This window comes from Knufia obscura (assembly GCF_036327395.1).
Source record: "Knufia obscura strain CCFEE 5817 isolate CBS 148926 chromosome Unknown scaffold_17, whole genome shotgun sequence".
NCBI classification, from domain to species: Eukaryota; Fungi; Ascomycota; class Eurotiomycetes; order Chaetothyriales; family Trichomeriaceae; genus Knufia; species Knufia obscura.
In genome coordinates, this window is record NW_027042703.1 from 138,979 (window position 1) to 159,873 (window position 20,895).

At 51.2% G+C, this 20,895-nt stretch overlaps 8 protein-coding genes across 8 annotated transcripts; 2 read left to right on the top strand and 6 right to left on the bottom strand.

The window, feature by feature from the left end:
• Window positions 1-611: 611 nt before the first annotated feature.
• On the bottom strand, window positions 612-2,029 carry PMZ80_010349 (uncharacterized protein; the record flags this gene model as incomplete). The annotated part of the gene is made up of 3 exons (XM_064878738.1): window positions 612-1,132; window positions 1,185-1,825; window positions 1,875-2,029. 3 exons carry the CDS (start codon window positions 2,027-2,029, stop codon window positions 612-614), a joined length of 1,317 nt encoding a protein of 438 aa, XP_064725432.1.
• A 1,511-nt stretch (window positions 2,030-3,540) lies between these two features.
• Window positions 3,541-4,767, top strand: PMZ80_010350 (uncharacterized protein; the record flags this gene model as incomplete). The annotated part of the gene is made up of 1 exon (XM_064878739.1): window positions 3,541-4,767. One exon carries the CDS (start codon window positions 3,541-3,543, stop codon window positions 4,765-4,767), a length of 1,227 nt encoding a protein of 408 aa, XP_064725433.1.
• Window positions 4,768-5,385: 618 nt separating this feature from the next.
• On the bottom strand, window positions 5,386-7,403 carry PMZ80_010351 (uncharacterized protein; the record flags this gene model as incomplete). Its single annotated transcript, XM_064878740.1, has 4 exons — window positions 5,386-6,593; window positions 6,656-6,842; window positions 6,979-7,272; window positions 7,323-7,403. 4 exons carry the CDS (start codon window positions 7,401-7,403, stop codon window positions 5,386-5,388), a joined length of 1,770 nt encoding a protein of 589 aa, XP_064725434.1.
• A 1,677-nt stretch (window positions 7,404-9,080) lies between these two features.
• Window positions 9,081-10,342, top strand: PMZ80_010352 (uncharacterized protein; the record flags this gene model as incomplete). The annotated part of the gene is made up of 3 exons (XM_064878741.1): window positions 9,081-9,190; window positions 9,242-9,497; window positions 9,554-10,342. The coding sequence occupies 3 exons, from the start codon at window positions 9,081-9,083 to the stop codon at window positions 10,340-10,342; spliced, it is 1,155 nt and encodes a 384-aa protein (XP_064725435.1).
• Window positions 10,343-11,145: 803 nt separating this feature from the next.
• Window positions 11,146-11,870, bottom strand: PMZ80_010353 (uncharacterized protein; the record flags this gene model as incomplete). Its single annotated transcript, XM_064878742.1, has 2 exons — window positions 11,146-11,768; window positions 11,819-11,870. The coding sequence occupies 2 exons, from the start codon at window positions 11,868-11,870 to the stop codon at window positions 11,146-11,148; spliced, it is 675 nt and encodes a 224-aa protein (XP_064725436.1).
• Window positions 11,871-13,467: 1,597 nt separating this feature from the next.
• Window positions 13,468-14,280, bottom strand: PMZ80_010354 (uncharacterized protein; the record flags this gene model as incomplete). Its single annotated transcript, XM_064878743.1, has 1 exon — window positions 13,468-14,280. The coding sequence occupies one exon, from the start codon at window positions 14,278-14,280 to the stop codon at window positions 13,468-13,470; it is 813 nt and encodes a 270-aa protein (XP_064725437.1).
• Window positions 14,281-15,835: 1,555 nt separating this feature from the next.
• Window positions 15,836-16,662, bottom strand: PMZ80_010355 (uncharacterized protein; the record flags this gene model as incomplete). The annotated part of the gene is made up of 2 exons (XM_064878744.1): window positions 15,836-16,484; window positions 16,535-16,662. The coding sequence occupies 2 exons, from the start codon at window positions 16,660-16,662 to the stop codon at window positions 15,836-15,838; spliced, it is 777 nt and encodes a 258-aa protein (XP_064725438.1).
• Window positions 16,663-18,954: 2,292 nt separating this feature from the next.
• RPT5 (26S proteasome regulatory subunit 6A) lies at window positions 18,955-20,460 on the bottom strand (the record flags this gene model as incomplete). Its single annotated transcript, XM_064878745.1, has 3 exons — window positions 18,955-19,613; window positions 19,669-20,084; window positions 20,138-20,460. The coding sequence occupies 3 exons, from the start codon at window positions 20,458-20,460 to the stop codon at window positions 18,955-18,957; spliced, it is 1,398 nt and encodes a 465-aa protein (XP_064725439.1).
• Window positions 20,461-20,895: the final 435 nt, after the last annotated feature.

The following is a 20,895-nucleotide window of genomic DNA, read 5'->3' on the forward strand; positions in this document are numbered from 1 at the left end:
GATATTGAGTCAGACCTGCTCGAGCAGGACGCGTCTCTAGGGAGTTCCTCATGAGCATTTAGAACGAAACTGGACTCACCATAACCCGTTTTTCCGAGGTGATGTCCCCGATGTAGTACAATTCCAACCCCTGCTGCAACACAACACAGATTGGACACAAATCATCGAGTGTGGAGCTTGAGGCTCGTATTGCAGATCTTGACTGGTATGAGGATATCGTTAGGCATGTCACTCTCCCTGAAGAAATGAAGCAACAACCACTAGACGATGCCCCTTGCGTAAGCATGGCGGCAGGTGATATGGAAAACATGAGGGAAATGGAGAGCGCTTTGACACAGCCGCAAGTTGGCCATGCCTGCTTTTCTCCGAGCAATGCACAGATACGATGATCCTGAGGAAGGTGCGCTTCTTCAGGTTGCAAGCTTGAACATGAAGGCTCGCGAAAGCTTTCCGAAAGCTGACCCTGCCGTCTTGGCACTGTTTACGCGACCTGAAAGACACCTGGGCATGTACAAGATAATAGCACTATAGAGACACTCAAGCAAGCTTAAAGGACATCCACTATGTTTCTATTTGCTTCACGAAGGTAGCAGCACTATCTAAGGCACAACTCATCGACGTCCAATCTCCTCTTCCGGCACTTCAGGCAGAAGGCCACTTGAAGACAAGTCAGGCCCGTCCCTCTTCTTCGGGATTAATGCCTTGATTGGCGGCCTGACAAGATCATTGAACGTGAAAGTACCATAGACCAACAATGCGAAACCAACAACTTGTAGCCATTTGAAGCTTTCCCATCCTAGTCCTAGCGAGATAATCCAAATGAACAGCGTTCTGCAGGTGTCAATAATGGAGCGAGAAGTGGCAGAAATGCTTCTCGTGACGCTGAGCCCAAAGAAGTTGAAGCCACCAATTGAGATCATGATAAGGAGACTCGTCACGGCGATCATTCTGTTGTTGAATACTTCGCGATACCCTTCCGCGGCGTCGAAGTAGCCGTATTTGCCGGAATCTGAGGTTCCAACAGTGAAGTGCAAGATGACTTGAAGGATGAGCGTAACAAGCAGACCAAAGGTGCCTTCCCAGGCCACCACCTTGAGTGGCTGCAGTGCATACTTCTCCAGAATGAACTCCTCTGTAGTGTTGTCAGCAACCAGAGCATCAATGAGCACTGTTCGTCAACTTACCGAGGCAGAATTGCGTGGCAGTAAATATCTGAGCGAACGCGATCAAGCACACGCCTAGAATGGTCCGCAAGACAGCTTCGTCGGCAGCTTGGGTAGCGACTTCCCTAGCCATGAGCATTGCTGTTCGGGCAAGATCGAGCTTTTGGTCAGGATCATTGTGTGGGTTCTTGTCGCCCGAGCTGATGGCGCCAGCCAAACCGACTACTGCAACACCAAGCACGACCACGGCTAGAGACAGCCAGTGGTATAGGTATAGCTTCCTCTTCAAGAACAGCACACTGAATGCACCCACAAACAAGACCAGTGCCCCTCGGGTCATCTGGTAGATCGAGGCGGCCACGAATAACAGCCCTACGTTCATCAAGGTGGTGCCAGTTATATCGCAGCAAGCTGGCAATGCGAGAAGAGTAACCTTCCAGCCTTGTAGAGTGGCGCGATCTTCGGCGTTGGGTAGGAAGGGCTTCAAAGCAGGGCTAGCTCCTTCCTGCGATGTAGGGCGTATGGTGTCGTCGTCCTCATCTTCTTGCTGAACAGGCTGATACAAGACGGGAGCTTGTGTATAGCGGGATCGGATGGCATTCGTGAGGTAAAAACCGAAGACCACCAACCAGCAGCCCATCTCGCCGATGAACATTTGCACACTGCCAGAGTCAGGTTCTTGCTCTGATGTAGCCAGCCAGGGCTACTTACGTCTGAATGACTGGCTGCTCGAACGTAGCTTTCTTGCCATGACCATCACAATTGCGCACACATTGGAAATCTTGGACCTTGGTGAGTAGAGTGTTGGCAGCTCCCGTCAGCAACATCATCCCAACAAGGAATGGGATAATTGCTTTGACTGCCATGGTGGTAGATGGGCACGCGGTGGGTGGTGAGTCGGAGATGGGATGTGCTGCCACAACGTGAAGATGCTACTGCATTCTGCTCCTACAGTGATGAGAACGAACGGCCGAATCAGTCGATGTCGAAGAAAATCAAAGCTCGCGTGATGGCGAGGTCAACTGGACATCAGCCTGCTGTGTCGTCGCCGATATCAGTCGTGGTGGTCAATGCGCAGCGGTCGGATATGACCACCAATCACCCGATTGCAAGCCTTGGTGCCTTGAGGCCTCGGTCCAGAACTGGATTCCAAGTTAGACGCAAGACTGTGGTTCCACCCTGACAGTTTTACCAGTGCTGTTGTGCACCCAACGTCGGCATGCTGCTTCAAGCAGATTTAGATGTATCTAACCCCTCCTTCTGGGGCACCAGGTGTCTGTTAGTTCTAGGCGGGCAATGACCTAATCGCACATATGGCGCCCTCAGAAGAGCGTGCATGATCGCGTGAAGAACGACACAGGATTTGATTACTCGTGCTTGTACACCTCTTGCTTGCACGAGCGATCTTTGGGCCTGTCGCGGGTTGTTCTGATAGATCCTGATTGAATTACGTTATTCCCCGGCGAAGTGCCAGGGGCACGTCGCAATTCGAGCAGTACTGTATGAGTTGATGGTACAAGCAAGTTTCAATTTAGGCTGCGGTGGGTGGGTACCAGTCTTGGTCGTCAATCTTGAGATCTCGCTTCGAATTTTCAGCTCTTCTTCTTGTCCTGCATCAGGGGCACAGTGTTTCGAGTCTCGCTTCCTGCCGAAAATTATGGAGGTGAACCCTTGGCACCACGCAGAGAATCCTGAGAGAAGGCTTCCAAGCACAACGTTGCTTCTCTTACCCCGCTGCTAATAAACTGGTGGCTGCAGGGCCACGCATTGGCAGTCTGCTACCGAGCCGCCTCCAAGAAATATATCAGCCGACTCTCGCCTGGTACAGCACTTCATTGTCTACTTGTGGTTTAATGCACGGCACTATCGCTAGTAGTCGCTGATCGAATCAACCCGCACCAGTCACAGATGTGCCAGGGGTGCCCTTGTGCTTGGCCCGTTACAGTGGACTTTGAGCCATGTGCTGAGCTAATGTGCGCTACCGTAACGGCAAGCGGAGCTAGTCTGAACCTTCCAGGTGTACAACCTGATGTTGGCTGACCAGGTGCTCTTTTCAACATCAATGGAAGATTTTGATCGAGCCCGACGATACCTAGTTGACTTTGTCGAGACTATGATGCTTGTCGCTGGGCAATGCTGCACCATCGCCTGTTCCTGGTAGTGGCAAGTACTCACCGATGTCCTTCAACTCGCTCTTGCCGCAGTTGAGCTTCTTTTCTTGTGAGAATGTAAAGCTCACTTAAAGACAGTCCAATCCCAAAATTACAGCCCATCATCTACTGACCTAGATTCACCACCTCCGAGACTCAACTCGTATCCGTAACGGCATGCCTGATCCTCCACAACGCACGACCACGGCCTGTTGACCCACTCCACAATGGGGGCCTCACATTCGGTGTCGCTGTCTAGCACACTAGACCCTCTGCCACCGGCACTGAAACGAGGTTTACCTGCCGTCGCCTTCTTCGGCTTGCTATCTCTAGCAACCAGCACATTCCTATTCTTGTTTCTCACCGTTCGACTACTCCAATGGTGGAGGAAAGGTCAGCTCCGCCAGGGAGCCAACCAATTCTTCATACTGATCTACAACCTGCTTTTGGCCGACATCCAGCAAGCGACGGCGTTCGCGTTGACCACAGTATGGGTGGCCAAGAACAAGATTGAGGTTGACACGAGCACATGCTGGGCCAACGGATGGTTCGTAAGTGTTGGCGATCTGGCATCAGGCGTCTTCATCTTCTCCATTGCCCTCCATACATTCTTTGCTGTGGTGAAGGGTCGAACAATGAGCGACAAGGCGTTCTACCTGTGGCTATCAGGGTGCTGGGCATTTGTCTATGTCATGGCTGTCATCACGGTTAGCCTGCACTCGACTGTGTACGTTCGCGCAGGTGCCTGGTGTTGGGTCGATCAGCGTTTCGAGAATGAACGCCTATGGCTACACTACATCTGGATCTTCATCGGCATGTTCGGGACCGTCATCATCTACGCATTGATATACCTATCAATCAACTCACGGCTCACATCTTCAAGCTCTGAAGATCGGGCTCAGATCGCAGCGACCAAATGTGCAGCGAAGTGGATGATCATTTATCCTATTGTGTACATTGTCTGTACCCTGCCGCTGGCCGGGGGACGCATGGCAGCTATGACTGGCGTCCAGGTCCCATATTGGTACTACTGCCTCGCAGGGGCAGCCATCACATCATGTGGGTGGCTCGATGTACTACTCTATGCCCTTACCCGCCGAGTCCTCATATTCAGTAAAGAACCTCCGCCAAAATCAGACTATGGTCTGAACACTTTCAGCTGGTGGCATGGAAGCGACTTTTACGGCACGACCACCACGGTAGAAGGACCATTGTCACACAGCAAGGAGTTCTCGAGAAGACGCGGCGGGCCTAGACTAGGATCCTCGACATTTCGAACACCAGGGAGGAGGAACTCTGATGAGGACCATTTTGCTACACCTCCAGAAGGTGTCATCACCACTAAGACGACAGTGGAAGTAACATCGGGCCCGCTGCATGGGTATGCTGGGTCTGAGACGAGCATGTTAGAGATGGAAGACAAAAGTGCCATGAGCCCAGCGCTGTCACGATAGAAATGATCATATCGTAACGATAAAAGCATAAAATTTATATTTATCTACTTCCTGCAAATGTGTTCTTTCTTTTCCTCGTCCTATTTAATATTGTGTGAAGCCATTACCGCTCTTTCCGTGTGCTCAACAACCTGACAAAAAGGAGTGCACCGGGCACGAGTCGAACACATGCCTTTCGTAAGTAGCACACATTTCTAAGTAGGCATCCCGCAAGTAGAGTATAGTGCTTTAGCTCCACCAATCACATCGCGCAAAACAGCAAAAGAAGAGAGATCCGCCATGACATTGTCATGTTGGACCAGTATTCGCTTCCAATGAATGTTATTATGTAGCAACTCTTCTGGACACAAATTTGTGTGTCAAAACATATGTAGTAAAGGCTCTGAGCCGGAAGTTGGTGTGAGGTGGGCACTGACAAACAGGCAGCAGCCAAGAGGGGCGAGCAAACGGTGAGTCAGAAGGAGCAATGGGCAAGAAGTGGTATTTGGTATCTGCCATTCAATGATTGCACACTCGGCGCTGGGTATCCTCAATAATGTGGTGGTGCGCAGCCACACCCATGCAAATCGATCAGGTCGCCTGATCCGTCACAGATGCCTCGACAGCAGCACTACCAAATCACAATCGTCTCTTCTCAAAGTCGTCGCTCCCACTTCCACTCATCTTCTCACTCGACACCTCCCCAACCTGAGACTCACTCATTTTCCCCTCAGGAACCTGTTCATTTCCCTCAACAACACGACCAGTAGCATAGTGCTCCTCATCATCATACGGCCGCCAAAAGTCCTTCTTACCCTTCGCGGCCCTCGTGACCCACGGTGGAAGCAGACCGCCCTCAAGTTTATACGTCCAGTGGTCCTTGAGATCCTTGTCCTTCGGCACGATTCTGCCACCGGACACCTTCTCTAGGATCCAGACCGTAGTGTTAATAATGATGTACGAGATGATACCCGCGATCAGCCCGTAGGCAATAGAGTACGTGAACGGCATGATGGCGATGGTGAGGAAGGCGGGTATCGCATCGCCCATGTAAGACCAGTTGATGTCCTTCGCGGCTTTTGCCATGAGACTGCCGACGATGATGAGCGTGCAGCCTGTAGCCCAAGGTGGGATTGAGGCGAATATGGGCGCGAAGAAGATCGAGATGAAGAAGCAGAGGCCCGTGACAATCGCTGTGAGACCTGTCGCACCGCCTTCGGAGATACCGGCGCCGGACTCGATGTAGGCTGTGACTGGGGGACATCCGAAGAGGGAACCGATGGAGATGCCGAATGCGTCGACTAGGTAGGCGACTGCGCTGCCTTCGAAATCTTGAGTGCGCTCGTCGATTGCGCCGCAGAAGCGGGCCATGGAGTAGAGGGTTCCAGTGCAGTCGAGGATGTCGACGTAGAGGAAGGTGATGAAAGCGAGGCCGAATTGACCGCCGTATTCGCTGATGTTCCATTCTTGAACTGCGAGGATGCGCTGGATTGGGTGGAAAGCTACGACTTGCTTGAAGAAGTTGAAGGAGGAATCACCGAGATCTGTGTATGGGAAGTAGGTGACTGCAGTGCCTCGTGGCCAGGAAATAATGGAGACCAGGAGAATGCCGAAGATGATAGCACCCTTGATGCGGTAGAGCATAAGGAGGACTGTTAGCATGCCGCCGCAGAAGATGCCAATCCACATCGTTGGGTTTCGCATTCGGTAAGATGGGGGACATAGTCCTGTGTCTGGGTCCATATATTGCTGTGCGCATCCGGCAAGCTCAAGCGGTGTAGACTGGGCGCCTGTGATTGCGCCGATTCCGGCACTGTACGTTAAGCCGATGATCGTCAGATACAACCCTAGGGAGCGCACTGTTAGCGAGATTTCTCACTACCAGAGAGCAATTTAAGAATCTGCTTACCAATACCAACGCCAGTGGCCAGCTTGATCGAGGACGGGATCGCACGTGCCAGCCACTGCCTCAGGCCACAAATTGTGAGGCCAACAAAGACGAAACCCTCCACGAAGACAGCTGTAACGGCGACTCGGTAGGGAACAAGACCGGATCCGTGATACCCGACCACGGTATAAGCGAAGTAAGCGTTTAACTAAGAGCATGAGTCAGTAAACCTGCAGATTTGTGTCTGAAGCTGCCAAAGATAGCGATTGATGGGTGGAGGAAAGGGGGCAAACGAAAAGTTGAGAAGTGAGAATAGCAGGAGAGAGGGGCGGGTTGCAACTCACACCCATACCCGGCGCCAATGCTATTGGCATATTCGCCAACAAGCCCATGCAGAATGTCGTCAGAGCTGAGATCGCTGCTGTTGCAGTGACGAGATCCCGGTTGACCTCCTGTACACAAAGCATGTAGTCCGGGTCGCTGTCGCAAAGATCTGGAGAGTCTGGTGGACAGACACATGTGCCGCCCGACTGTGAGACGATGGTAGAATTGACACTGATGATGTAGGCCATGGCAAAGAATGTAGCGAGGCCGGCTCTGATCTCAGTGAAGAAATATGATCCCTTTCGTTCCTTGGGCTGCGCATCTTGTCAGTAAGCTTCTTGACATGCCCTCCACTCCTACTCACATGGCCGGAACCCTCAAGCCGGAAGTATCTGCCGACGAAGCTGCGCGCCACGGCAGCATTGGTGTTGTGAATCCAACCCATCCTGACGTTGGTCGCTGAATAGTTTGAGTATGGACAATGAGGACTGGTGCTGATTTGCACTTGAGGCTGATAAAGAGAGGCAACTCTCGTGAGGTAAAGCTCCAATATTTGTAGCTCAAAGCATAATTTGTGTGCTTACTAGTATCTGATATTCAAGATATGAGAATTTGTACAGACCCTGGTCGTCAACGGGACCCTCCTATCACGCCATTGGATAGAGATAAGTTAGCTCCCTCGTTCTGGATGATGTTCGCGGCTCTTGGCTGTAGCTTGGCAGTGTGGCCACCAGTGATAAGCAACAGAAAGCAGCAGGGAACTGGTTACGATTGCCTCGGATGGTTCTGCTCCCACACCTCAGTATGTCAAAATGGCGGGCGGCGCCGATGTGGTAGTTTGAAGCCTGTCCAAGTGTATCAGGCTCGTGTCGCGCGACCATGCTCTTTCCTACCATGTGCACTACTTGTGCATAGCTCAATCATGTTTGCGGAGACCCGTTCACGAGTGCGTCTGCAGCGGTCCACACCCTGTTGAGATCTTGGACTTTCGCTCTAGCGGTGGAGGCCGATGAACTATGCCGAGAAGGTGTCGTCGCTGACTGGCGAGTAAATTGCTTTTGATATTCAGAAGGCAGCTCCCTATCTTAGATCGGCCTCCTTATGTCATGTTGTACGAAGATAGCGATCTCTTGTTCACTTGAGCTGCAGAGGCGGTGGTCCGTGACATGACATACAGCTCATAACATGAAGATCGTGTTGATACAGATCGAAGGATGATAACACCCCTCGAGGAACAGCTTGCCAGCTGCAGTCCCGCCAAGTCTGCCGAAGCTTTAGGCGAGATCTCGCTTGAGCGCGTCAGTTTCGCGTCCGGAAGCTGGGGCTGGCGAGTTTTGAGATTCTCTGCACACTGATACTTTTACTGACAGAGTGCGTGCGCCGAGCTTGCGTCCTGCTCAATATGCTGAGTCTCATTGTCCAGCATAGTACTCAGCTCAGCTTCACTAGGTGATGCCATTCGATGCCAATCACAGACAAAGTGCTTGAGGCGAGGCATACCTGGAAAGGCTCAGGCGGCTGTTGGAAAGGCACAATGCACGACTTCAGAATCAACCGGGAACACGACAGCAGCGCATGCAATATTGGATTGCTATCGACTCCCGAGCCGTCTCAGCTTCTAGCTTTTGTGACGAGAAGCGGTTTTATGTTTGCTTGATCGTGCAGGCTGCAAAAAGTGGGGAGTGTTGGTTGGTATCCAAATCGGACTTCTTTGCTAAAATATGAAGTTGTTCATGTGGCGAGAGAGACATCGATACAGACGATGGTAACCTTCATGCAGAAGCTTCATCAGACTGTACCGGAGAGCAGCAACACTGTATGGGGTACATGGAGGTACGTGGTACCTGTTGAGTAGGTGTTGCATAACAGATATCGATATCGATCGCTCCCGAAACATGGAACTCAGGAGGCCCCCAGGTGCATCTTGTCACAATCCTTTCACTGTCCGATATCCTCGCTCCTTCCTACCTTTCCAATGACGTCGAAGAAATTCTTTTTAATAACAATTAGCCTTGTCCCCCAGCCTCGACTACGTTCTTCAACGCACAATACAAAATCTTATTCCCTCTCTTTCTAATCAGTCAAGCAACTATCATCTCACACTCGACCCATACTACTCAAGATGGCAGACACTTGGGACAACGCAGAGATGGGCGGCCCCGTCGGCGAGGTCGAAGAGTCACAGCCCCAGCAGATTCAAGAAAAGAAGATTAACAAAAAAAAGCTAGCAGAGCAAGTAAAGCTGAGAGGGTCATGGTAACATTGTTGCTAACATCTTCACAGACTTGAGCCCAACGGCAAGATGCTGCAGATCTTCATGCGCGACCCCGTCACAAGAGCAATGGTCCCGTGCACTGAGATCAAAGACGTCCCGCGAGATGTTGCTACGATCTGTAGTGATTACATCTACAAGAAGATCGTCTCACAAGGCGAGCCGTATCTCGTTCTCGACAACAGTCTCGGTCTCGCACCTTACAAGTTTGTCTTCGACTGGATCAAGACATGCGGTCAAGAGCAGAATGTGGCCTCTGCTCCAGAAGTAAGTCTAACCCTCCATCATACACCGCAACTTCGCATACTAACCGTCATGTACAGATCAAGGACCTCATCAACGATGAGACTGGCATGAAGCCCTTCATCGACGCCATGGTTGTCGCAAACAAGCTTCAAATTCCACACGCCTCCTTTGGCAAATTCATGGTCAGAAAGCTTCTTCCTCTTGCCCGAGATCATCTCATCGATCTTGAGACGGTCCGAAGAGCCTACGATACAGGTGATGACGTCTTCAACGAACTCGACATACGAGAGGTCTGCGTCAAGTCAATCTTCGAGCACTGGTACTCCTGGAAGCTTGACGGTGACGAGGAGGCTAAGGTCGATTACATGTGCACTCTCTACGATATGCGACAGGATATTCCGGTGCTCAACGATGAACTCAACAAGGCCTACGAAGACAAGAACCAGTGGCTGAAAGATATGAGAAAGAAGAGACAAGAGGCGCGTGATCAAGAGAACAACGATGAAGCGGCGGCTGGTACTGGTGCTGGTGACGGCAACGACGGCTGGGCCGATCAGAACACTGGTGCTACTGGCGGTGGCGACGATTCTTGGATGAACCAAGCTGCTGGTACTAGTGGTGGAGGCGATGACTGGATGAACAACGATACTGCTGCAACGGGTGCTACGGCCGAATGGGCTGCAGAACCAGACACTGGCGGTGCTAAAGGTGGTAACGACTGGGCTGGCGGAGCTGGCGACTCTACTACCAACGACTTCGGCAGCGGTGGCGGTGGTGGAAGCTGGGCGGACGAGATGCAAGATGGTGTCGGTCAAGCTGCTCAAAGCTTCAACCCTGCACCTATTGCTGCTGGCAACGCCTGGTAAGGTCTGACTTCGGCAAACACGATTCATACTTGGTGCATGATCATCAAGACGATCAATGAGTGAGTGCTCCTTCTGACACGAAAGATAACTTTGTGGGAGTGATGTGTTGAGAAGAGGTCGAAACAAGCATACGAAGAGCCAACATGTGGTCACAGCTTTGAATGTTCGGACCAGGTGCCAGCACGAAAGCACCGACCACAAGAGCTTAAATTCACGACCGCAATCAAAGGATGATACCCGATAGTGCTTGCTGCAAAGAATGCAGATTTTTCATAGCACAAAACCAAGTTAAACAACATGTTTCAATGCCATACTATGTTCATGCCGTCTTGTCGGAAGATGTAGGATGCCTATTGCCTAAAATGGAGGATCAATTCGGCCTCGTGTATTCTCCTACACATGGCAACTGTTCCAGCGATCTAGGGTCTATGCTGCGTTCGATGTGTGTCTGAATCACAGTCGTGAAAATCATACCGCCATAGAAGCGCAGTTTTGCATCTAGCTTAGGGCAGCCTGGCTTCTGTATTCGGCCTCGTAGCCGCTAAGACGCTGAGAACAGTAGACTACAGCGATCGTTGTGAAAACAGCCTTGCGATGAACGAACTTGGTAAAGCCGAGAGCACCCCGAAACGACAGCTCTAGCGAGCTTTGATCGAAACGTTGATGCTGACATAACAGTAGCTGAACAGATTCATTATAAACTACGTAAAGCTTTGCCAGCGGCAGTGTGCTTCCAGGGGGCGCCACAACATACAAGGGTATCACTATACAATACTACACTATACAATCGATCTCTCACCACCTTAGTCCGAGCCAACAAGCGTCTCAACCGACAACAAGTTGTCCACAAGTCTCAACACATCCTCAAGCACACCGCTAATCTCACCAGTCAAGTCGTGCACAACACCAACGTCAACAAGAGACTGAACCAGCTGCAAGACAACAGTGACTTCGTTCGAGATGACGCCAAGAGCAGGGTTGATCGCAGCGAGGTCAAGACCAAGCCCAGCATCATCGGAGACATCCTGGACCTTAGCGAGAAGTTCGTCGGCCTGACCCTCAACGTCCATGAGGATACCCTCGACATCCGCGCCGTCGGCGTGCTCGATGAGGTCGTTCAGGGTGGATTCGAGGCCACCCGCGATCCCGGTCACTTGGCCGAGGAGCCCGAAGACCTTGTTGAGGAGGTCGTCGAGGCCGAGGAGACGTCGGCTGAGGTCGCCGGCTGGGACGTCGTCGACGATGTCTTCGTCTTGGCGTGTGATGAGGTCGGTGAGGTCACTGAGGTCTCCGCTGTTTTCGAGCATGTCGGTGAGGTCGCGCTTGACGATGTCGGAGGCTGCATCTGTGATGGTGGCTTCGAGGTTGTCGGCTAGGGAGGTGACTTTGCCTGTGGCTGCGTCGAGGGTGCCATCGAGGATGGGGGCTGCGATTTATGTCAGTGGTCTGGATGGATAGATTGCTGGCGTGACTTACCTGCGAGAGCAGCAGTGGTGAAGATTGTGCTGAAGATGATTGAGGCACGCATATTGATGGTGGTTTGAAAGTGTTGGTTGTGGTGGTATTATGTAATTTTTGTGCTAAAAGGAATGGACGTCTGTACAGACAGGTTCAAAGAGTGACTTGTGGTGAGTTTGGCTGCTTGTGTTGCTGCTGATGAGAAGGGAAGCGTCCATCGTGAACGCGGCATTACCTCTTACATATATATATGTGAGCTCCCCATTTTGTCGATTTGCAGTGGATCAGATAAGTCTGCACATCATCAGGCGGACGTTATGAGAAACCTTCGCCTCGAACTTACACAGCAAAAAGTGTATGCTGCGTAAACTATTATCGGCTGGCGTTATAAAAGCGAAAGAGGCTCTTGCAGATCCTCGAGGTGCCAAGTGGGTGTGAGGATGAGGTGCAATTTGCGAAGACAAAATATCGCTCAAATGGGAATAGTGGACGCCTTTTGCCGTTGAAGATGCAGACAAGCGCTCCAGTCTTCGGGGCATGATCGACCGCCTAAATTCTCCTCGAGGGCCCAAACGGTGCTTGTTCGAGCACTCCCTGTCGATCATGAGCTTGGCTAGCATCATCCCGTCGGCCAGGAAGTCGTTCGGTAATTCATCGAGCCTTGGTCAACGTCTTTAGCAGCTGAGCTCGAATCACTTGAGCAACAGCCAGTGAGATGTGCCGACCAGACTGCGTGTACAAGGAAGCGCAAGTTCGGGAGATCAAAACTTCATCAACGGTCCTCAATAAATGTGCAAAGCGTGTAATCTTAGACAAGGCATCAGAAAGCATCTTGACAATGTTCCTATTGCTTCCTGATTTCCAAACGGCATATCGACGTGACGGGAGTGTTCTCGTCTAACGTCTTCTGACGTGCTTCTTGACAAGCGAGAACAACACCCCAGGAACGAAGTACGTACAAGGTGTCGGGCGTGTCTTTCACAAAAAAGGCTCCATGCGCGCCTGCCAAATTGTCCGTAAGGTGGGACCACATCTTTGTGAAAGACACGCCCGACACCTTGTACATCTGCCCGGATGGAGCTCCATTACGATATTGGGTACTCCTTCAGCATGAGCTCTTCACTCACGAATGACTGGCAAGGCACCCAACATCCAGAGCATCGGCCAAATTGAGGTTCCATCTCAAGGTATCAAATTGTTAGGGCCTCGTGGCAAGGTGAGTCGGCACAAAATTCGTTCGAGAAACAGCAGAGGCAGCGATTGTCAAAACCGCACATCCTTTGCTTCATCTCGAATATCGCCTCAAGCTTGGTTATACGGTGGTCGCCGCCGTACCTTCAGGCAGCAGAATGAACACTTCTCAGAACGCGTTATCAATGGCGAGAAAGCTTATCTTGAATAGTTATCGAGTTGCCATTAGAGACTGCTTTCCCAAAATGACGGGGTGCTCATCACTTCTCAACCGTTGGCCAAATGGAACTCTGATCCGAGGCGGGCTGCATATAAGCATCGAGAAGCTCGGCATATGATGATTGCAGAGCCATGGTGATGACAAGAAAAGATCAACTGATCAAGCTCAGGATCTTCAAGATGTGAGCTCACACATGCCGAACAGAAAGCATCTGCCTGCTTGTTTCCATGCTCCCTCAACAACAAGGCTTAAATTCTCACGACGCAACCAAATTGCACAAAACCGGAGCACCCCCAACCCACTTCCTCTCCTCCAACTCCTTCAACACCCACCTCGCCATACTCCTCCGATTCAAAGTCCTATTCTCCGTATTTCCCTCCCCACCAATTACGAAAGCTCTAACCTCCAACTCCCCACTCCCCTCACTCAGCATTGGCACCCTGAACACAGTCGCCTCGAGGCCCTGTTTCCGCTCCAGACTGCTGGATGAGTTATCCATGATTGCATGAGCAATGCCTTTCATCTCCGCATTAGCCTGAGGGACGGCCACGATTGGAATCAAGCTGCTGAAGTACCAGCCCCAGCTCTTCTGCTTGCTCTCACCAGGAACGGGAAAAGCCGAGGGTGTACTCAGAACGAAGATGCGTTTGATGTCCATCTCGCGCATGGCTGGTATGATGGTACTGTTCATTGCATCGGAGATGGGCGTCGGCTTTGTTCTGGTTAGGAAGTAATAGAGGCTCATGTATGCTCCGAGCACAGAGATCACAACGGTGACTTTCGGGAAGTCGCCATCAGCCGAGAGCGCGGTACGGATGGCATTGGCGTCTGTGAGTCCGCCTTCGACTATCCGGATCTTGTTGGCTGGGGTGTCATTGCTCGTTGCTGAGGCGAGAACGGGTGTGAGCTTTGAGCGGCCTGCTCCACGGATGTAAAGGGTAAGGTACGGCTTTGTGGGTTTGGTGTCAGGTATCGAGGGATGTTCCTGGATGAAGGCCAGACCAGAGACGCCACTCGCTCCGAGAAGGAGAATGTGCTGGGCTCTGTCTTGCTGGCGGCGCGCTGTCATCGTTATGGTGTTTATGTTAGAGACTAGTCGAGGACAATCGAAGATGGACTTGCAGTCTCTACTGATTACTTATCCCGCCGTTAGCAGCCGTGAACCTTTTATGATTGCGTTGTGATAGCGCCAAGTGCTTTTCGAATAATCTCGGCCCTTGATTTCTAGCTATGATTCGACCGAGAGCTATCTGACAACGGTACCTACCTCTCCATGAGCCGTACTATCAGACAGTAAGTGTCCGCCCATATAACGCTTCTCGCAATGCTGTGTCATCCTGTTAAGCTGATCCGTCCAGCTCAAGTCAACATAGTACGAATGCTTCAGTGGTGATGGGTCTGCGATCGATGGGCTCGTCCGCTGTCGGCAACTAAGACTCCGGCTTCCGTGCCCCGATCAGAAAATCCGGCAAAGACTACTGACCAATACAGTACTCTCGGTCGACTTGCCTCCATAGTCTCGAGGCTTACCGCAGACTGGCACGACTGGCAGGAACGAGTCACAGGACTGAAGGCACTGTCTTCAAAACAAAGATCGAGGCCGTCGCTGCTTGATGATGTGCGGATTATTGTGAACTGTAACGAGAACGCTGCAAATACCGAGTGGATATGTGTGGATGTCGCAGCTCCTCAAAGCTTCTGAGTTGCTGCGGCGACCAGCCAATTTCGGAGGAATCACAACTGCCATATTGGCATGCAAGCGAGTATTCGCAACCACTTGGTATATGGGTATGGCTCTCAGACAGCTTGGGGGGTACACGCACTGAGTATCACGGTAGCATGCAACGATGAGTACATATAGGGTGATTTCAAGGATTTGCATCTGCGGCCTAAACCCTGGCAGGGGCGTCGGCCTCGTGTGAACGGGATCTCCTGATGGCGTTTCTTGAAACACTTCCTGCACGAGTCGGACAAGGTTCGACGACAAGGTAACGCCGCGTTATTGGAACAAGGAAGACTTTCGAGAATTCCGTAGAGCTTATCGTCACAAACACAGAATACTCGTAGTGATGAATCATTACGGGGCAAGAGCACAGGCAGTTTCGGGCCAGCAGCAAGAGATGCATAACAACAACGCAGCGGAGATGGAAAGAGCACTCAGCATTGGTTCATGCTGTTATCGTCTCGAGTTCTCAACAAAACCCATCTGCGTTTCCTGTTGTTCACAACCACTGCATTTCCTAGCTGCAGCTGACTTTCCAGCTTTGACATAACCTCAGGTCTTGACATCTTATATCTCAAAGTAGATCTAATCCCAATATGCACCCACCAACAGCACCTCGCAATGTAGGTATCCAATATGCAACATGAAAGTTAATAGACCAGACCCCTTCCGCACAATCGACAATGCTCCAACAGTAGCCAGCATTTCTTTGTCAACCCCACACTGCATCCAGCGCTGCGAAACAGAACGACAAGGACAAAGAAGACTCATCAGCAATCCCGAGGGTGTGAGAACACGTCCATGACAGCACAGTAGGCAAGCCAAGGATGTGTCCTCCGGGCTGCAAAGGTAAAGACATACAGAACGCTCAAAAGACAGAACCCATGATCAAGCAGATTGCTTAACCGAGATATGTCTTGAGAGCAGCACTGTCGCCCATACCACCGCAGCCACCACTGGCAGCACCCTCGTATGTGCCGAAGTTGGCGCCGGCCTGGGAGCCTGTTGCGCAGTTGACGAGCTCGTAGCCAGTCAGGCACTGCTCGACGCTCTCGTCTGAGCACTTGAACACGCAGGTGTCCATGTCTGAAATGCATTGAGGGGTGTGGATGGCCATACTCTTGCCCTTCATGTTGACTTCTCGGGAGACGTCAACGACACTGTATGGTGGAGCGAATGTGCCCTCGCCCCAAGTGTCGAAGATTTGACCATTGACGAGTTGGGAGCCACTGTGGACTGGAGCCCAGGCGCCAGACCAGCCGATTGGGAAGGACACGGTCTTGCTGCCGCTGGATGGGATGGAGATTGTGAGTTGCGGTGTGACTGCGTTGACCCAGGAACCCTGAGGACCCCAGACGGCAAGGACGAGGTCCTCCTCGCCTTGGTTGATGAACTCGTTCGTGAATTGACCGTCGTCACCAATCCATGGAGAAAGTCCGCTGGCAGATGTTGGGTTGAGACCGCTAGCAGAGAATCCGAGGTTCTTGATCATGTCGCCATCGACTGCGCTGAGTAGGCTCGTGTCTCGTGCCTTGAGGCTTCGTCCTTGACTAGAGACCGTTAGCATTTATCATTTTGCTTGTCCCATGTTCAAACATACTGATGAGCCTTCAGGATGTCAGCGTGACGAGCAGCGTGGTTGTGCTGCTTGCCATGGTACATGCTAGCAGCAGTAGCCTGACCAGCGGCGAGGGTGCCTAGCACCAATGCAGAGCTTGAGAAACGCATGTTGTGTTTGTGGTTTTGTATTTGCCTTTCAAAGGAGTGGCTTTCTACGACGCAGATCACGGATCGCGGTCAAATGGTTGAAATGATCGGAATGCTTTCGAAGTGATAGCGAAGAAGCTGAGATGTCGTGAAGAGAGTGAACACGATATTCTTGCTTTGGAAATGAGTGTAAGAGGACAAAGTCCGTAGAAGATAAAGAGCAGGCCGAACACGATATAGTACACAAAGAGGTAAGAGTCGAAAGGAGGAAGAGCGACGCTTAGCAGGGGAAGAGAAATCAAGCAAGCACAAACAGGGTCCACTGAGGTGGCATAGCGCCAACGTAGAGTCAGGGCCACAAAGACGTGGCTCCATATCTCACCTTCTTGGCCAAACGCATGCTACCAGGCATGACTCCAGCCCGAAGTTCATGAAACAACAAGGTCGAGGGTAATCTCAGAAGGTTCGACGAATGAGCGGTTGGTGCCTTGCATACAACTGATCCGCGAGGCGGAGGCTAAAACATGGCCTAGCGAGTTGTTGGATCTGTTGGTCATGTAGATCGCGCTTCGCCAGTGATGATGTGGCTGCTTTGATTGATTCGAGATTATTTCAGTTGAAATCATAGAATCATGATATCTGAGGCACACGTTGTTTCTTCGCGCAAAGAGTTGGGCGGCAGTGATTTTGACTTTTGTTTGGAGATGGTGCCCGCATCGTTGGTAAAAAGATGACTTGGGCCACCACAATGGAGTAAGGAGTGGCCCGGTATGCCACGCATTTCAGAAGTTTTCTTCCCAAGATGTGCCGAGCCAGAACGCAGGAACCGACGAATCACTTGTTGAGCGCAAACCGCAAACAATGCAGACATTTTTCTAGCTGCAGAGCTTGAGTGACAGCTCGGTTATCCTGGTCGCAGACATTGACAGACTGACGTTTACACTGTAGATGCGGTGAGATTCTCTGCGTTGTTTGAGTACTTCATGACTGTTGTACAAGACCACAAACCTTCATGACTCGGCTGCTTTTCCTGTTCGCCCACGGCATCGTTTCCTGGCGCCCGCCGGAAGTCCGAGGATTGAGAATAACTCAAACTTGTGGTATACGAGTGGACTGGCAGTCTTGGACGAAAAGGTGGTCTCATTAAGGTCCGTCTTGCAGCCGCGGGAGCCCTTTTGTCAAGAACGTTGTCGTATCACGACAGGACGCATGCCTGCAGGTCACAGACGAACTCCTCGTTTGTCTTTGTGTGCCCGTAGTGGAAGTTGCGGCCTTTCCCTTGGCGGGGCATGAAGCAAGCGCTTCCGCTGTTTCAGCACAACGTGTTTGTTTCCAGCAGGACGAAAATCTGAGCATGAGTAGTAGGTGAGAACAACCTTGGCGTTCCGCGATGCGCTCGTCGTTTCATTGGTTTGTGTGATGCTCTAGAGCGAGTGGTGCAATATCCATGACATGGGTGTGTTGTCAGATTCTTGACAGTATGTCTGTTGCAAAGCAGGAACCGATCGTACCTGCATCTGTCCCAGCCATTCGTTCCCAGATATGCGCCTGCCTCATCTAGTTTGAGGATACTCCAATGCCCAAGTCGAGGTTATCTTTACTGAGCTGGGCAGAGAATTTGGGACTCAGTCTACTGAGAGTGGCCAATCGTGGAGACTTTACATATCAAAATGCTTTCACCTCAGCTATCGCTCACTGGCCACCGAATCCAGCACTGAAGACTTGCCGGGCCTCGACCGAGTACGAGCTTGGGTTCTGCAGGAAAAACTGCTCGTGGCGGACGAAGCCATGGGCATTTGTTGGATTGAGAAGGGAGTACACGAGGCGTTTGGTCCTGCTGAAATACAGTCCAGTTGAGAGAGGTGAGAACCTATACTGAGGGCAGAGATCACAGCATGTCCTGATTCAATCACGACACATGCTGTGCTTGCACAGTTGTGCCTGTCGAAATCATTATACTTGGCAGCAATGGTCCAGTAGACGCCTAGGTATGCACAGAACGCCTTGGGATGAATGTTTTGGTCTCATCCATGTGCCTCTTCTTGATAGGACGTCCTTCAGGAAGGTCAATACCTGGCTCAGTATAAATGTAGTCGGAGACTCGCGACGAGATGGCTCTCTACGCATCGTTAAAAGCGTCCTTGTGAAGGTGGTCGTCGCTTTACCATTTAAGCCCCATGAGGAAACGGATTCGCGAGCAAAGGCAGATGAAGAATTGAGCTCAGTTGCGACCATTGCATTACGTTGTTTCTACGTCTTTGAGACGGCGCGCTTGCTCTATAGAAACTCACTGATGCCCCCCAATGCCATACACTAAGCGTAGAAGTTGACCGTATCCTTCTTCTTCGCCTGCACCTCAGCAATGGCATCAACATAATGCTCATGCGTGATCTTCGACTGCCCTTTTCTCAGCGCGATCATACCTGCCTCAACACACACAGCCTTCAGCTGAGCACCACCGAACTCGTCCGTGCTTCGAGCCAATTCACCCCAGTTGATATTTGCTTCATCCACGGTCATCTTTCTCGAGTGAATGCGCAGAATCTGTGCTCTCGACTCCTCGTTCGGCAGTGGGAACTCGATCTTCCTGTCAAGACGACCTGATCGCAATAGTGCAGGATCCAGCACATCAATTCGGTTGGTCGCTGCCAACACCTTGATGCGGTCGTCTGACGCAAAACCATCAAGCTGGTTCAAAAGCTCCAACATGGTTCTTTGTACTTCTCTGTCACCGCTCTTCTCTGAGTCGAAACGCTTTGTGCCCACAGCATCAAGTTCGTCAATGAAGATGATCGAGGGAGCCTTCTCTTTTGCCAGTGCGAATGCGTCTCGGACCAATTTAGCACCATCACCGATGAACATCTGTACTAACTGGGGACCAGCTAGCTTCAAGAAGGTGGCGTTTGTCTGGGCAGCGCATGCTCGAGCGAGGAGGGTCTTGCCGGTACCAGGAGGACCGTACATCAGAGCACCTAAGAAGTTGTTAGCATGATCATCAGAGCCAGCGCAAAATCGTAGTGAACATACCTTTCGGCGCCTTGATGCCAATCTTCTTGAATCTCTCCGCCTCCTTCATTGGCCATACCACAGCTTCTACGAGCTCTTCAATCTGCTTGTCCAGACCACCAACATCTGTGTACTTCTCCGTTGGCTTCTCGTCAACTTCCATAGCCTTGACTCTTGAATCATATTCGGCAGGCAGTGTGTCCAGGACCAAATACGAATCCTTGTTCACACCTATCAGATCTGCCGGCTTGAGCTTTTCGTGATCCACGAGGCCGATCAAGGGCAGGAATATCGTTTGTCTTGTTGAGGTCTTGATGACTGCGGATTTGCCTACTCGGGTGGCGTCAAGGTCGATGTTGGCTCCTTCTTCGGCAGCTTCTGCCTCAACATCTAGGTCTAGCAGCTCAACGACGTTGCCGACTAGATAAGGTAATTGTCTTCAAGAACGTTAGCATGATCGATCCGCATCCACGTTAATAATCCTGCTTACCTGTTGTTCTCGATCTTCTCCAAGTTGTCCTTAATCTTCTCCTTCATCGTCGACTCCTCATGCTTCAACCGTGCAAACTCCGACTTCAGAATCTTGAGTTCGTTCTCTAACAGCCGCCGGCGATTGATAACGTCTCTTGTGCTGGACTGGAAGATCTCTTCATCGATGAACTCTTCTTCCTTCTTCTCGTCGGCATCCTTCATGTCAGCGTCGCCGCCTGCGCCGCCTTTGCCATCTGGCTGCTTCTTGTCTTTGTCATCTCTATCCTTCTTCTGCTCCTTCTCATCCCGCTCAAGGTCATCGAGATCTTCGAGAGTAGACATCTTGTTGAAGGTTCTGAGTGGAATCCGCCGAATAAGTTGTCAGGTTTGAATATGAAGGCTGGTGCGGATGTCAAAGATTAGGTAGCTGTGAGATTCGTAGAATGAATTGGGAGAGAGTGGTGGCAGTGACGATGTTATCGATGACAATGTAGAGTACAACGGGAGGCAAGGCTGCATGTACCGGAGTTTCGCCGATGCCATCGCAAGTACGTGTCCTGGCAGCCTAGCCAATGAGATCAAACTAGCACTTTCTACAGTACGGAGTACAGGCGTTTGCCAGTGTCGCGTATGAGTGAACCGGCGCATTTCTTCAGCTTCAGGTATAAGATAGACTAAGTCCAGCGGCCATAGAACGTCTGCAAGCAATTCTGTAGACAAGAGTTGTTCGAGCTTTTATTGCAATGATAGCATCTGTATGTAATCTATCGGGTATAT